The sequence below is a fragment of the Callithrix jacchus genome, chromosome 6 (genome assembly GCF_049354715.1).
Source record: "Callithrix jacchus isolate 240 chromosome 6, calJac240_pri, whole genome shotgun sequence".
NCBI lineage: Eukaryota > Metazoa > Chordata > Mammalia > Primates > Cebidae > Callithrix > Callithrix jacchus.
Window position 1 is genome coordinate 63,412,884 of NC_133507.1, and position 17,686 is coordinate 63,430,569.

Genomic DNA, 17,686 nt, shown 5'->3' on the forward strand with positions numbered 1-17,686 from the left:
GTGACTGTTTCTTTTGCCGTGCAGAAGCTGTGGAGTTTCATTAGGTCCCATTTGTCTATTTTGGCTTTTGTTGCCAATGCTCTTGGTGTTTTGTTCATGAAGGCCTTGCCTACTCCTATGTCCTGGATAGTTTTGCCTAGATTTCCTTCTAGGGTTTTTATGGTGCCAGGTCTTATGTTTAAGTCTTTAATCCATCTGGAGTTAATTTTAGTGTAAGGTGTCAGGAAGGGGTCCAGTTTCTGCTTTCTGCACATGGCTAGCCAGTTTTCCCAACACCATTTGTTAAACATGGAATCCTTGCCCCATTGCTTGTTTTTGTCAGGTTTATCAAAGATTGTATAGTTGTATGTATGTTGTGTTGCCTCCGGTGCCTCTGTTTTGTTCCATTGGTCTATATCTCTGTTTTGGTACCAGTACCATGCTGTTTTGATTACTGTAGCCTTGTAGTATAGTTTGAAATCCGGTAGTGTGATGCCCCCCGCTGTGTTCTTTTTGCTTAGAATTGACTTGGCTATGCGGGCTCTCTTTTGGTTCCATATGAAGTTCATGGTGGTTTTTTCCAGTTCTGTGAAGAAAGTCAATGGTAGCTTGATGGGGATAGCGTTGATTCTGTAAATTACTTTGGGCAGTATAGCCATTTTCACGATATTAATTCTTCCTAACCATGAACATGGAATGTTTCTCCATCTGTTTGTGTCCTCTCTGATTTCGTTGAGCAGTGGTTTGTAGTTCTCCTTGAAGAGGTCCCTTACGTTCCTTGTGAGTTGTATTCCAAGGTATTTTATTCTTTTTGTAGCAATTGCGAATGGCAGTTCGCTCTTGATTTGGCTTTCTTTAAGTCTGTTATTGGTGTAGACGAATGCTTGTGATTTTTGCACATTGATTTTATATCCTGAGACTTTGCTGAAGTTGTTTATCAGTTTCAGGAGTTTTTGGGCTGAGGCGATGGGGTCTTCTAGGTATACTATCATGTCGTCTGCAAATAGAGACAATTTGGCTTCCACCTTTCCTATTTGAATACCCTTTATTTCTTTTTCTTGCCTGATTTCTCTGGCTAGAACTTCCAGTACTATATTGAATAGGAGTGGTGAGAGAGGGCATCCTTGTCTAGTACCAGATTTCAAAGGGAATGCTTCCAGTTTTTGCCCATTCAGTATGATATTGGCTGTTGGTTTGTCATAAATAGCTTTTATTACTTTGAGATACGTTCCATCGATACCGAGTTTATTGAGGGTTTTTAGCATAAAGGGCTGTTGAATTTGTCAAATGCCTTCTCTGCATCAATTGAGATAATCATGTGGTTTTTGTTTTTGGTTCTGTTTATGTGGTGAATTACGTTGATAGACTTGCGTATGTTGAACCAGCCTTGCATCCCTGGGATGAATCCTACTTGATCATGATGAATAAGTTTTTTGATTTGCTGTTGCAATCGGCTTGCCAATATTTTATTGAAGATTTTTGCATCTATGTTCATCATGGATATTGGCCTGAAGTTTTCTTTTCTCATTGGGTCTCTGCTGGGTTTTGGTATCAGGATGATGTTGGTCTCATAAAATGATTTGGGAAGGATTCCCTCTTTTTGGATTGTTTGAAATAGTTTTAGAAGGAATGGTACCAGCTCCTCCTTGTGTGTCTGGTAGAATTCGGCTGTGAACCCATCTGGACCTGGGCTTTTTTTGTGAGGTAGGCTCTTAATTGCTGCCTCAACTTCAGACCTTGTTATTGGTCTATTCATAGTTTCAGCTTCCTCCTGGTTTAGGCTTGGGAGGACACAGGAGTCCAGGAATTTATCCATTTCTTCCAGGTTTACTAGTTTATGTGCATAGAGTTGTTTGTAATATTCTCTGATGATGGTTTGAATTTCTGTGGAATCTGTGGTGATTTCCCCTTTATCGTTTTTTATTGCATTTATTTGGTTGTTCTCTCTTTTATTTTTAATCAATCTGGCTAGTGGTCTGTCTATTTTGTTGATCTTTTCAAAAAACCAGCTCTTGGATTTATTGATTTTTTGAAGGGTTTTTCGTGTCTCAATCTCCTTCAGCTCAGCTCTGATCTTAGTAATTTCTTGTCTTCTGCTGGGTTTTGAGTTTTTTTGATCTTGCTCCTCTAGCTCTTTCAATTTTGATGATAGGGTGTCAATTTTGGATCTCTCCATTCTCCTCATATGGGCACTTATTGCTATATACTTTCCTCTAGAGACTGCTTTAAATGTGTCCCAGAGGTTCTGGCACGTTGTGTCTTCATTCTCATTGGTTTCGAAGAACTTCTTTATTTCTGCCTTCATTTCGTTGTTAACCCAGTCAACATTCAAGAGCCAGTTGTTCAGTTTCCATGAAGCTGTGCGGTTCTGGGTCGGTTTCTGAATTCTGAGTTCTAACTTGATTGCACTATGGTCTGAGAGGCTGTTTGTTATGATTTCAGTTGTTTTGCATTTGTTGAGCAGTGCTTTACTTCCAATTATGTGGTCAATTTTAGAGTAGGTGTGATGTGGTGCTGAGAAGAATGTGTATTCTGTGGATTTGGGGTGGAGAGTTCTGTAAATGTCAACCAGGTTTGCTTGCTCCAGGTCTGAGTTCAAGCCCTGGGTATCCTTGTTGATTTTCTGTCTGGTTGATCTGTCTAGTATTGACAGTGGAGTGTTAAAGTCTCCCACTATTATTGTGTGGGAGTCTAAGTCCTTCTGTAAGTCATTGAGAACTTGCCTTATGTATCTGGGTGCTCCTGTGTTGGGTCCATATATGTTTAGGATCGTTAGCTCTTCTTGTTGTATCGATCCTTTTACCATTATGTAATGGCCTTCTTTGTCTCTTTTGATCTTTGTTGCTTTAAAGTCAATTTTATCAGAGATGAGAATTGCAACTCCTGCTTTTTTTTGCTTTCCATTAGCTTGGTAAATCTTCCTCCATCCCTTTATTTTGAGCCTTTGTGTATCCTTGCATGTGAGATGGGTTTCCTGGATACAGCACACTGATGGGTTTTGGATTTTTATCCAATTTGCCAGTCTGTGTCTTTTGATTGGTGCATTTAGTCCATTTACATTTAGGGTTAATATTGTTATGTGTGAATTTGATACTGCCATTTTGATTCTAAGTGGCTGTTTTGCCTGTTAGTTGTTGTAGATTCTTCATTATGTTGAAGCTCTTTAGCATTCAGTGTGATTTTGGAATGGCTGGTACTGATTGATCCTTTCTATGTGTAGTGCCTCTTTTAGGAGCTCTTGTAAAGCAGGCCTGGTGGTGACAAAATCTCTGAGTACTTGCTTGTTCGCAAAGGATTTTATTCTTCCTTCACTTCTGAAGCTCAGTTTGGCTGGATATGAAATTCTGGGTTGAAAGTTCTTTTCTTTAAGAATGTTGAATATTGGCCCCCACTCTCTTCTGGCTTGTAGTGTTTCTGCCGAGAGATCTGCTGTGAGTCTGATGGGCTTCCCTTTGTGGGTGACCCGACCTTTCTCTCTGGCTGCCCTTAGTATTCTCTCCTTTATTTCAACCCTGTTGAATCTGATGATTATGTGCCTTGGGGTTGCTCTTCTTGCGGAATATCTTTGTGGTGTTCTCTGTATTTCCTGCAATTGAGTGTTGGCTTGTCTTGCTAGGTGGGGGAAATTTTCCTGGATGATGTCCTGAAGAGTATTTTCCAGCTGGGATTCATTCTCTTCGTCCCCTTCTGGTACACCTATCAAACGTAGGTTAGGTCTTTTCACATAGTCCCACATTTCTTGGAGACTTTGTTCATTGCTTTTTGCGCTTTTTTCTCTGATCTTGGTTTCTCGTTTTATTTCATTGAGTTGGTCTTCGACTTCAGATATTCTTTCTTCTGCTTGGTCAATTCGGCTATTGAAACTTGCGTTTGCTTCGCGAAGTTCTCGTATTGTGTTTTTCAGCTCCTTTAATTCATTCATATTCCTCTCTAAGGTATCCATTCTTGTTATCATTTCCTCGAATCTTTTTTCAAATCTTTTTTCAAGGTTCTTAGTTTCTTTGCATTGATTTAATACATGATCTTTTAGCTCACAAAAGTTTCTCATTATCCATCTTCTGAAGTCTAATTCCGTCATTTTGTCACAGTCATTCTCTGTCCAGCTTTGTTCCCTTGCTGGTGAGGAGTCTTGGTCCTTTCTAGGAGGCGATGTGTTCTGGTTTCGGGTGTTTTCCTCCTTTTTGCGCTGGTTTCTTCCCATCTTTGTGGATTTGTCCGCTGGTCGTCTGCGTAGTTGCTGACTTTTCGTTTGGGTCTCTGAGTAGACACCCAGAATGTTGATGATGAAGTATTTCTGTTGCTTGGTTTTCCTTCTACCAGTCTAGCCCCTTCGCTGTACGACTGTTGAGGTCCGCTCCAGACCCTGCTTGTCTGGGGTGCACCTCTAGTAGCCGTGGCACAGCGAGGGATGCTACCAGTTTCTTTTTCTGCTCTCTTTGTCCCAGGATGATGCCTGCCTAATGACAGTCTTTTGGATATAGAGGGGTCAGGGAGCTGCTTGAGGAGACAGTTTGTACTTTATAGGGGTTTAATTGCTGAGCTGTGCACTCTGTTGTTCATTCAGGGCTGTTAGGCTGCTATGTTTGATTCTGCTGCAACACAGCTCATTAAACAACCCTTTTTTTTTTTCTCAAATGCTCTGTGTTGAGGGGTTTGGGCTTTATTTTTGGATGTCCGATCAGGTGTCCTGCCCAGCTCAAAGGCAGACTAGCCACTGTTTGGCTGCCGAGGCTACGCCCTGCTGTTGTGTGATTCGCGCTGTTCCTGCCGGCTCTGCTGTGGTCTCCGCCACGCCCTGCGGCGGAGTCTCTTCGTTGTAGCGTGTTGCCTCAGCAACGGCAGGCTGCGTCAGCAGTGGGCGTGTATCTCAGTAGGGACGGGTTGCCTCGGCAACGGCTGGCTGCGTCAACAGTCGGCGTGTATCTCAGTTGGGGCGGGTTGCCTCGGCAAAGGCTGGCTGCCTCAGCAGTGGGCGTGTATATCAGTTGGGGCAGGTTGCCTCCGTAGTGGTGGACGCCCCTCCCCCACAGAGCGTCTCGGACCGTCTGCCCGGGATAGTTTGAAATCGCGGTTTTGTTCGTCCCACTGGGTATCCCAAACGATCTGTCCCTGCAATCCCCTGGGCTGGGCTACTGTGCAAGTCTCCTTCAGTCTCAAGTCCAGCCCTCTCAAGTCTCAGGTTGCCGGTTCAACAAGGCACCCGGACAAGTGCGCCCTGTGGGGATTGCTGGGTAGGGCCGGCCGCCGCCGCCCCGGCTGCCGGCTTCGCCAGGCAGACCTACTGCCTGGCGTCCAGTGTCTTTTTATACTTGGGAGTTTCCCCGTTCTGTGGGCAACAAAGATCAGTCTGGAAATGCAGCACTGACTCACCGTTTGCGAATTCAACGCGGGCTCCAATCCTGGGTTGTTCTCACAGCGCCATCTTGAGTCCCCTCCCAGTTTTTTTTTTTTTTAACTTAAAGTCTATTTTGGCTGATATAATTATAGTCAGTACTCTGTGTCTGTGGGCTGTACATCTGTAGATTCAACCAATGCTGTTTGATAACACTGTATTCTTGGAATATGAAACCCAAAGATACAAAGGGCTGAATTATTTTTATCCACAGGTCCTGCACGGCTGATAGTGGGACTTAAACATCCTCAATTTTGGTATCCTTGGGGGTTCTGGAACCATGACCCTGTAGATATTAAAGGACAACTGTATAGCCCCATTGCTTTCTTTTGGTTACCATTTGTACAGAACATATCTTTTTTATCAACTAACTTTCAAACTATGCTTTCTTAAATCTGGAATGAGTATCTAGAGACAGCATATAACTAGATCTTGTTTTTATAAATCTATACAACCATTGTATGTCTTTTGATTAGGAAGTTTAACCCATTTGTATTTGAAGTAATCATTGATAGGTAAGGACTTACTATTGTCTTTTTGTTAAATTTTTCTGTTTTGTAATTCCTTTATCTTTCTTTTTCTCTCTTTACTGTCGTCTTATATGATTGGTTGATATATTTCCAAGATATTCTATGATTTCTCTTTTTAAATTCTATATTTTTCTATGCATTTTCCATGTGGTTATCATGAGGCAATCACAAATATATTTTTTGTTTTGTTGTGTTGTGCTTTTAGACAGAGTCTGACTCTGTCACCCAGCTGGAGTGCAGTGGTGCTATCTTGGCTCAATTCTCCTGCCTCAGCCTCATAAGTAGCTGGGATTACAGGTGCATGCCACCACGCCCGGCAAATTTTTAGTAGAGGCAGAATTTCACCATATTGGTCAGGCTGGTCTAGAACTCCTGACCTCATGATCTGCCCACTTCAGCCTCCCAAAATGCTGGGATAACAGGTGTGAGCCATGTTGCCTGGCCCCACAAATATCTTAAAGTTATAAGTCTATTTTAAGCTGATACCTTTAATCAAATAACAAAAATCTTCACTTTTAATATATCCCTCACACTTTGTTATAGATGTCACAATTTACATCTTTTTATGTGTATCTACCAACAGTTTTGTAATATTAGTTATTCTTAATTATTTTGCCATTTAACTTTTATATTAGAATTATAAATGATTTATATAATACTATTAGAGTATTACAGTACTCTCTATTGTCTATGTGTTTACCTTTACTGGTGAGATTTGCACTTTCATATGCTCTTGAGTTGCTGCTTACCATCCTTTTGCTTTAATTTGAAAAACTCACTTTAGCATTTCCTGTAAGTCTAGTGGTGATGAACTCCTTCAGCATTTGTTTGTATGGGGAAGTCTTTATCCTTCCTTAATTTTGAAGGACAGTTTTTCCAGGTATATTATTCTTGGTCAGCAGTTTATTCTTTCAGTATTTTGAATACATCATTTCATTTTATTTGTCCTTTTAAAGCTTCTGCTGAGAAATCTGCTGTTAATCTTATGAGGACTCTTTTGTACATGACAATTCAGTTTTTTCTTGCTGCTTTCAAAATTCTCTTTCATTTTGGCAATTTGATGATATTATGTCTCAGTGGAGACTTCTTTAGATTTGTTCGTTTAGAATTCTTTGCCTTTCCTGAATTTAGATGTTCATTTCTCTCCCAAAATTTGAACATATTTTAGCCATTAAAAAAAGTTACACTTCTATCTTCTCTCACTGTGATTTCATAATGTATATATTATTTCACTTAATGATGTCCCATAAGTCTTCACTCATTTTTCTTATTTCTTCTTGCTCCACTGACTAGATCATTTGAAATGATCTATCTTTAGATTTGTTGATTCCTTCTCCAGTTTGATCAAGTCTGCTATTGAGCACCTGTAGTTAATTTTTTAGTTCAGTTATTGTATTCTTCAGTTCCAGAGTTTCTATTGACATTTCATTTTTTGTTTTGTTTATGTTTCTTCATTGACATCTCATTTTGTTCATGTATCATTTTCCTGATTTAGTTATCTATCTCTGTTCACTGGTATTTTGCTAAACTTTACTAAGATAATTATTTTAAATTCCTTTTTAGGCAATTTATAAACCTCTATTTCTTTAGGGTCAGTTACTGGAGATTTATTTTATTCCTTTGTGTTGTTTTTCTAATTAATTCTTTGTGTTCCTTGTGCTTTTCATTGGTGTCTGTGCATTTGAAGTACAGCCACCTGTCAGCCATCTGACACAATGTCACAAATGACACAAAATACCCACCAGTATTTATGGATTAACTTTGACAGGGAAAGACCTTTGCCAGTCAGCCTGGCTACAGATACTGGAAGCCCTCAAACAGCTAATCTACCTTCCCCTTTTCCTATGTTTGTAGCTATATCAATTGTTCTAATTATACTGCTTCTTTCAGTGAAGCAAGAGTGAAACTGGCTCCTAGTGTAGCACACTGAAAGGCAAGGACATTTAATACACTTCACTCCTCTCCCTCCCTCGAAAGTGGTATCTTGATGCAAATGAATAAATTAGCCCCTAGAAAGGATGGATAAATTGTTTCAAACCAAGTAATAGTCAGGATTGAAATGTCTGTTTTATTTGAAAACCCATATTATTTCCACAGTGCAATGTTGTCACTTACTGCTTTTTAACTTCAATAATTTGATCAAAGCTTATGACTCTACCAACTACCCATACGTCTTTCTAATAACCAACCCTGTTTTACTGTTTTTTCCAACTATTCATCATCCTTATAAGTACTTTTTTCATCTCTAATAGTTACATGTGAAATTAGTTGTCAATAATAATAAAACATACTACTGAAGATTAGAACAAAAGTTATTAATGAGTTTAAGTTATATAAAAGAAAATTATATAATATAGTTATACAAATTACTATTACATATTTGAGCAACTATCAGTTAATTTTAACAATAACCCCTTTCATTAACCTTACCAGGAAAGTTAAAAACAACAGTAATAGTAACTAAAATTTGATGAAGATTTACCATGTGCAGGACATTATGCTAAGTGTTTTTCATGCATTATCTCAATTTATCTTCTCCGCAAACACAAATGAGGTGATTACTCTTATAATGATGACGTGATTTTACTTAAAGAATTAAGAAACTTATCCAAGTACAGAAGACAGGATTTGAACAAAGATGATCTGACACCAGAAATGAAGTCTTTACTGCTGTGTAATACTGCCTCAATGTAGACTGTAACATAGAAAAAGATTAGCCTAACTTATGGAATACCTACATGGGTTTTAAAGGGATGCATTTTGTACAAGAACTATATAAGCTATAGGAAAACAAAGCAACCACACAAGTTTCTCTATTGAAGTAATTCATTATCTCCTCTTAGTTTTATCCCACTCTTCATCATATTAACAACCAGGGTATCATTAGGGGAAAACAAAATCTACTATTTTGATTTTCTCCTGCAAGTCACAGTTTTCTCCTCAGTTTTTGGCCAACTTCTGTTATGTTCTTGGCATGCTATAATATTCAGTCCCCATTAATGAGCAATAAAGGATCTGGCTTCTCTTGACATTGGCATGAAGTCTCTCTCTCTCATGTCTTGCCAGTAAGTTAGATGAATATAAAAACTACATAAAGACTGCATATTAACTAGAGGAAAGCTGAATTAAAACACTCTAAGGCAGCCAGATGTGGTGGCTCACATCTGTTATCCCAGCAATTTGGGAGGCCAAGGTGGGCAGATCACTTGAAGCTAGGACTTCTAAACCAGATTGGTCAATATGGCAAAACCCTGTCTTTACCAAAAATACAAAAATTAACCGGGTGTGGTGTTATGCACCTGTAATCCCAGCTACTTTGGAGGCTGAGACATGAGAATCCCTTGGACCCAGGACGTGGAGGTTGCAATGAGCTGAGATGGTCCCACTGCACCCCTACCTATGCCTCAGAGCAAGACTCCATCAACAACAGCAGCAGCAACAACAAAAATACTGTAAGGCAGAAAGGGAAGTCTGGTTAACATTAGGTATTTGATCAATGAGAAAATGCAATATAATGGGAAGCTTCTCATTCAACAGCAAACAGAATTTTAGAAAATTAAATAAGAGAAAGCTGAATATTACCAAATCCAAGAGAATAAAGGGAAACTGTAACAAGATCATCTTTCATTCCAGGACTCTACAAGTTAAGTAGAGATCTAGGAAGCATAAATCCTTGAAAATAAATTCTTAATCATATGCATTATAGCAATTTATGCTGTGACTAAAGGTGAAAATACAGACTAATATAGAATATACATAAATATGTAAAAATTACAGATAATTTAAGAAATTAGCAGAGAACAAAGGGAACAACTGAAGCTTCTAGCCTCCTTTGTGAGATTTAGGCTTTCCCAGTAAAAAACTTCATTTAGATGTCAGGTTTTTACTATTGAATTTTAAAAGTTATAATTTCTTTTACATAATCAGTTGGAAAGTCCTTCAGTTTGGGTCTGATAATTGATAACTTCCTCAGTACCTAGAACTCTGTCAAGCATAATGTTGACATTCAATAAAGTGTTTATGTTGAAATCCTTTATTTAAAGAGGTAGTCAAAGAGTTTCTTGAAATAGAGATATCAAAATGTATATTATCTTTTATTTTATATCCATTTTTTCTGTTAAGAATAATGGTATATTAAAATGAATATTAAATTAATACAATTTTGGTTATGGTTTATAGCCCCTATTCTTTATAAAAGTTCTAAATATTAGCCAAATCATCAAAGAAAATATTCATTACTTTTAATTCTTTAAACTTTTCTTATTACATTTGTTATTTAGCAATAAAATTTGTAGTAAAACAGCTATCAGATAAAAAAAAGATGCAGGTACACAGTTTAAAACAATACTGGTTAGCACACCAAAAGAAAATTGAGCCAATCCTTATTATATGCAATACAAATATTTTACATATGCACATTTGAACTATGTTTGGAGACCCATGTTTCTACAGATACATAATTATATAAGATATATTTTATGTATAGCTCCCATGAACATATACATTTTATTTCTATATTAAAACATTTTAACCTATCTTACTGATCTATAGAAAAATCTGGACAATGATTCTGATTTTAACTATTTTTTATTTTTTGTGTTTTTACCTTGGAGGTCAAGACATCTTTATGACAGAAGAACAGAAGAAATACTATAATGCGATGAAAAAGTTGGGGTCGAAGAAGCCACAAAAGCCAATTCCTCGACCAGGGGTAAAAAGAAATATATATTTATAAATATATATATACATTTATATATACTTATATATATTTGTATATACATATATATATTTATATATACATTATATATACATTTATAAATATATATATATATTTATACACACGTGTGTGTGTGTACATCTTTAGCATATAGATTTTCAAATTATTTCTAATTCATTTTTAATGCTCATCATTAATTTCTAGATACTACTTTAAAAATGTATGCTGCATTCAATATTTTTCTTGTTTCTTTGCAGAACAAATTCCAAGGATGTATATTTGACCTAGTGACAAATCAAGCGTTTGATATCTCTATCATGGTTCTTATCTGTCTTAACATGGTAACAATGATGGTAGAAAAGGAAGATCAAAGTAAATATATGACTGGTGTTTTAAATTGGATAAATTTGGTTTTCATAATCCTTTTCACTGGAGAATGTGCACTAAAACTGATTTCCCTCAGACACTACTACTTCACTGTAGGATGGAATATTTTTGATTTTGTGGTTGTGATTATCTCCATCGTAGGTAAGACCATTTATTATTCAGATTTTATTTTTTGAGGAAAGCTAAATTTCACTTATGCTCAAGAAAGTCTCTGAACTCTTGAATGCAAATTTACTCTTAAGTCTGTATAATGAAAGAATGAAAAAATCTTTAAAAAACCCAAAAATATCTGTGTCTATCATATCACAGTGTTTCTGGGTTTACACTATAGGAGTCAAAGCCAAATGTTTCTATCTGTTAGGAGGAAATTATACTTGTTGGCATTTAGTTTCTAATATTACCTTTGCAAAGCTAGTTACCATGTTTATATATAGCGGTGTCTTGGAAAACCAATGTTTAATCTGAAAACACTACTGATTTTAGTACATGTGAGACTTGTCATTTGATTAACAATAGTATTAGTAGCCAGAATATCTGTAAATTTGTGAAAACTATCCCAGAATTTAAAGTGAAGTTAAGGTCTCTAGAAATGCCAGTTTTATTTTTTAAGGTTTAATACTTCACAAGTGTATAAAATGTCAATCATTCCTCAGCCAGCCATGGTCATGTCTGTGAATAATAGCACGTGATTTTATACTTCCTACACATTCATTACCATGGCTGTTTTTATGTCTTTTTTTTTTCATTATTTTTACATATCTTGCAAAGTATTTTAGGGTTGTATTTCTTTTCAGAATTGAAAAATTTTTAAAGAGAGATTATAGAGATTATTTGCTACAAATTTAGTCAATAGGTTATCAATCTGGAAAGGTAAAAGGGTGCATACAATTGAGTGCCATATAACAGAATAAGCATTTAAAAATCAATATTTTTTAAAAGGTTATTTTCCCTAGAAGTGATATTAAAATTAACATAAAAGAAAATGAATTAAAATTTAGGTGAGAATTTCATACTAACAATAATAATTCTGAAAGCATTCCTATTAAGTCTAAAAGGAAAAAAAGAGTATCCCTGTATTAGCTCTGTTTTTTAATAGTGTTGGCCAATAAAATTAGATAAGACAACAAAGAGGTACATATATCCAAACAATGAAGCAAATGTCATATAATCACCTTCGTCTATAATGAATGAACTTCTTCATATAATGAATGACTTTCATGTAATGAAAGAGAATCAACTAAAAAGAGATTCAATTAGAATTCAAAAGCTACAAATTTTAAATTACATGTACCAATACTAATAAATTAGAAACCTTATTCACTATTGAATAAAAGTAAAGTAAAATATCTAATAACTTTATCATATGACTTCTGAAGAAAACTTTAGAATATAAATGAAAGCTGAAATAATTGAAAGGATTATCATGTACCTAGATAAGCTTTGCTCCTTGAAGAGGTCCAAACCTGCACACTCTGCACATATACCCCAGAAATTAAAGCATAATAAATAATTTTTAAAGAAGATAAGCTTCTCTCATTTTAATTAAGATTTTTTTATTTATTAATTTATAAATTTAATGAAAAGATCAATGAGTCTTTTTATGTAGTGGGTGTAATAAATTGACAATTTAAGTCTAAATGATTCTAAATGCATTTGGAAGAAAATTAGGGTGATGAAAGATGGCTTATTCTGCTAGATACTAAGACTTATAATACTGATGCTAAATAAGACTGTTCAAATATAATAACTCAATGGATTTGAATAGAGTCAAAATTAATCTTTAATATATAATTACTAATTTACTGAGTGAGAAGATCACATGAATCTAAAGTTATAAAAAGGATTATAGTAGGAAATATGTGGAAATAGATATTAACAATATACTCAACTTTCTATTCATAACACAAATTTGTAAAAAAAAAAGAAAAGAAAAATGCTGTATAAAAAAACAAATATTCTTTAGGGGAAAATTCATCATAAAACATTGAAAGACAAAAAGTAGGGGAAATGTTTATGTAACAGCTAAGGCCAAGAAAAGATCAATACTTTAAATAGAAAATTGTTCTTATAAATTAATAAGAAAATAATAAAAATCCCAATAGACACATGGGCAAATACCAAGCTAGGTCAAAAACAGAAGTTGAAAATAACCAATAAGGATACAAAATAACAAAAAAACAAGAAAAGTTATGGACTATTTTCCCAAAAATGTAAATAAATTCCAATAGTATATGTTTTGAAATGTCATAAAGACTTTTTGGTAAAGAAAACTATAAAGAAGAATGTAGTACTTCTTATAGTAATATATATATAATATATATGGTAATGTATATTATATATGTAGTATTTTATATATAGTAATACTATATATATTAAATATTACCATATATAGTAATATATATTATTTTATATAAGTAGAAATATATAATATATAATACATATATAACATAAATATGTATTAATATATATTTATACTGTTGACCTGAGTTCCAGTAATATATATTATATAATGCATTATATATAATATATATGTTATAACATATATAATATACAACATATAATATATAATACATATATGACATTATATAGGATATATACTAGTATATTATATATATCATATATAATACATGATATACACTAGATTTTATATATAATAGATACTAGATTATATATAATACATAATATATAATATACACGTTGTATGTATTATATATATTTATACATTTTTAAAATATAAATATTTTTAAAATATAAATATTTTTGTATATTTATATATTTTATATATATTTTAAAATATAAATATATATTATATATACATTGTATATATAATATATAATAAATATATACATATATATTTATATATATTACTGGAACTTTAGTCAACAGTATAAATATTTATATATAGATATACTTGTTATATATAAATATATATTTATACAGGTGTTGACCCAAGTTCCAGTAATATATATATATATAATATGTATGATTATATATAATCTTTATGGCATTATTATATATATATTACTGGAACTTGGATCAGTAAAATAAATATCAATAAAATATTAATTTTTATGACTATATATATTACTGGAACTTGGATCAGTAAAATAAATAATAAAATATTAATCTTTATGACATTATATATATATTACTGGAACTTGGGTCAATGGTATAAATATATATATTTATACATTATATGTAATATATATTATATATTTAATTTATTTATACTACTGACCCAAGTTCCAGTAATATACTGTTTAAAAATACTCATACAATTAGGAAAACATACCTATTTAGATATTCATTTCAGTAACAAAAAATGGAAACTATAAATGTTATTCTTCAATTTGTGGTTATTTTGAGAGAATATTATATAACTATAATAACTTATTTTGTTGTTATTTATATGGGAATATCTCCATGACATATAAAGTGTTTAAAATAGGTTACAGTCTGTACACGGTGGTTCCTGCCTGTAATCCCAGCACACTGGGAGGCTGGGGTGTGGTATCACTTCAAGTCAAGCATTTGAGACCAGCCTGGCTAACATGGTAAAACTCATCTCTACCAAAAATATATAAATTAACCTGGTGTGGTGGTGCATGCCTGTAGTCCCAGCTACTCAAGAGGCTGAGGCTGGAGAATCACTTGATCCCAGGAGGCGGAATTTACAGTAAGCCAAGATCATGCCACTGCACTCCAGCTTGGGTGACAGTGAGACTCTGTCTTGAAAAATAAATAAATTAATTAATAAATTAATGAATTAATTAAATAACAAAGAAAAGCTTTTATAATATGAATACATCTGTGTGCACATATGCTTGCACAGAAAAATATCTGAAGTGATACTCAAAAATTACTGACAATAGTTATTATTGGTGACATTTCAGTTTATATTTTCTATTTTAGCATTCAACTATATTGCCTGAATTATCTGTATGAGTAGGTATGATTCTTATAATTTAAAAAATATTATGGAGGAAATAAACAGCCCACGAACTTAGTAAAGAGGAGAAAACGTCGCAGTGGTAATGTTAGTCAATTTTCTTTGGAACTTCTTAATCCTTTGTTAAGTAACTGCATTCAGTATAAAATAAGTCTTGAATTCATAAGAAATGAGATGACAGATAAAATTGTTTAGAGTCATCATTTATATGTAGCATAGATATTTAAATCTTTTATTTCTTTTATTTCCCTCCACACACAGGTATGTTTCTAGCCGATATGATTGAAAAATATTTTGTGTCCCCTACCCTGTTCCGAGTGATCCGTCTTGCCCGGATTGGCCGAATTCTACGTCTGATCAAAGGAGCAAAAGGGATCCGCACGCTGCTCTTTGCTTTGATGATGTCCCTTCCCGCGTTGTTTAACATCGGCCTCCTGCTCTTCCTGGTCATGTTCATCTACGCCATCTTTGGAATGTCTAACTTTGCCTATGTTAAAAAGGAAGATGGAATTAATGACATGTTCAATTTTGAGACCTTTGGCAACAGTATGATTTGTCTTTTCCAAATTACAACCTCTGCTGGCTGGGATGGATTGCTAGCACCTATTCTTAACAGTAAACCACCTGACTGTGACCCCAAAAAAGTTCATCCTGGGAGTTCAGTTGAAGGAGACTGTGGTAACCCATCTGTTGGAATATTCTACTTTGTCAGTTACATCATCATATCTTTCCTGGTTGTGGTGAACATGTACATTGCAGTCATACTGGAAAATTTTAGTGTTGCCACTGAAGAAAGTACTGAACCTCTGAGTGAGGATGACTTTGAAATGTTCTATGAAGTTTGGGAAAAGTTTGATCCAGATGCAACTCAGTTTATAGAATACAGCAAGCTCTCTGATTTTGCAGCGGCCCTGGATCCTCCTCTTCTCATAGCAAAACCCAACAAAGTCCAGCTCATTGCCATGGATCTGCCCATGGTCAGTGGTGACCGGATCCACTGCCTTGACATCTTATTTGCTTTTACAAAGCGTGTTCTGGGTGAGAGTGGAGAAATGGATTCTCTTCGTTCACAGATGGAAGAAAGGTTCATGTCTGCAAATCCTTCCAAAATGTCCTATGAACCCATTACAACCACACTAAAACGGAAACAAGAGGATGTGTCAGCTACTGTCATTCAGCGTGCTTATAGACGTTACCGATTAAGGCAAAATGTCAAAAATATATCAAGTATATACATAAAAGATGGAGACAGAGATGATGATTTACTCAATAAAAAAGTTACGGGTTTTGATAATGTTATTGAGAACTCAAGTCCAGAAAAAACAGATGCCACTTCATCCACCACCTCTCCACCTTCATATGATAGTGTAACAAAGCCAGACAAAGAGAAATATGAACAAGACAGAACAGAAAAGGAAGACAAAGGGAAAGACAGCAAGGAAAGCAAAAAATAGAGCTTCATTTTTGGTATATTGTTTACAGCCTGTGAAAGTGATTTATTTGTGTTAATATAACTCTTTTGAGAAGGTCTATGCCAAAATCCATTTTATCAAAATATTCTCAAAGGCAGTGCAGTCACTAACTATGATTTTCTAAGAAAGGTGGGCAGCATTAGCAAATGGTTATTTTTGCACTGATGATTCTACAAGAATTGTAATAGAAGTGTGTAGGAATTATTGATTATAGGAAACAAAGGTGATTTAATTTTTTGGTATTTAATAAATCAGAAGACTGTGTGGAAAACTTTTACATCTGCCTTGTTGTGTTTTCACAGGACTGTAATTTTCATGTTTCCCATGTAAATAAACACACACAGAAAAATCTATTATTTATATATTCTTTGGAAATCAACAAAAGTATTTTGCTTTGGCTTCACAATGAAATGCTTGATAGAAGTAATGGACATTAGTAATGATGTTTAGTTAAAATGCATTATTAGGGAGCTTGACTTTTTATCAATGTACAGAGGTTATTCTATATTTTAAGGTGCTTAAACTTATTCTACATCGCATCAGAACCAATTTATATGTGCCTATAAAATGCCATGGGATTAAAACTATGTGGAGGCTATTCATTTCTACAGACGCTTTTCATTCATCTTGACTCACATGCCAACCAGGATAAGACCTACCCTTAGAGTATTGTGTTTCATAGCCCTTCTCCCATATTCTTTTTGTTCATAGAATAACCACAAAACTTAGAAAAATTATTCTAAGTACATATTATACTCCTTGAAAAAAATAAAGATAATTGAGAAAAAAATAATTGATGAAAGTTCTATCTGCTATTATTTATATAACCTAACATTGTGCTGCCCAAAGTTCTGATAATAGTCTGTTAATCTCTTGTGTCACATTTTCATGCTTTCTTTTGCAGTATTGTTTAGTCGTCCTTTAGCTGTAAACAAAGTTGATGAAATGCTTCCTGATATGCAGTTAGTTGTTTGACTGTGGTACATATTTGAGCAGGTAATAACTTGGGCACAGTATTTATTGCATCACCTGTATATCATCCTGTGTTTGGCAAGCTTTCAAATCATATTATATGGCAGACTTTCAACACAAATAAGTGTTTAGTATGAATAAAAAAGCATTCAAATAGGGATTCTTACCAACTTGCTTCCTTGCCACCAACTTATTTTCCTAAATTATCAGAGTAACCCTTTGGAACTATATACTTCAGTTTATATAATGAGGAAGATGTCACCTTCTTCTTAAAATTCTATGATATGA

At 34.5% G+C, this 17,686-nt stretch overlaps 1 protein-coding gene and 1 long non-coding RNA gene across 6 annotated transcripts in view; one reads left to right on the forward strand and one right to left on the reverse strand.

The window, feature by feature from the left end:
- SCN9A (sodium voltage-gated channel alpha subunit 9) overlaps positions 1-17,219 on the forward strand; it is a 198,401-nt gene extending 181,182 nt beyond the window's left edge. For both annotated transcript variants that reach the window (XM_054258311.2, XM_054258312.2), the window contains exons 25-27: positions 10,508-10,612; positions 10,876-11,146; positions 15,216-17,219. In XM_054258311.2, coding sequence (XP_054114286.2) covers positions 10,508-10,612; positions 10,876-11,146; positions 15,216-16,408 — 1,569 coding nt within the window. In that variant the 3' untranslated portion in view covers positions 16,409-17,219. The remainder of the gene's footprint in view (positions 1-10,507; positions 10,613-10,875; positions 11,147-15,215) is intronic.
- Positions 1-17,686, reverse strand: part of LOC144576646 (uncharacterized) — a 257,148-nt gene that overhangs the window by 173,121 nt on the left and 66,341 nt on the right. For all 4 annotated transcript variants that reach the window (XR_013518895.1, XR_013518897.1, XR_013518896.1 and 1 more), the window contains one exon: positions 15,262-15,441. This is a non-coding gene — a long non-coding RNA (uncharacterized LOC144576646). The remainder of the gene's footprint in view (positions 1-15,261; positions 15,442-17,686) is intronic.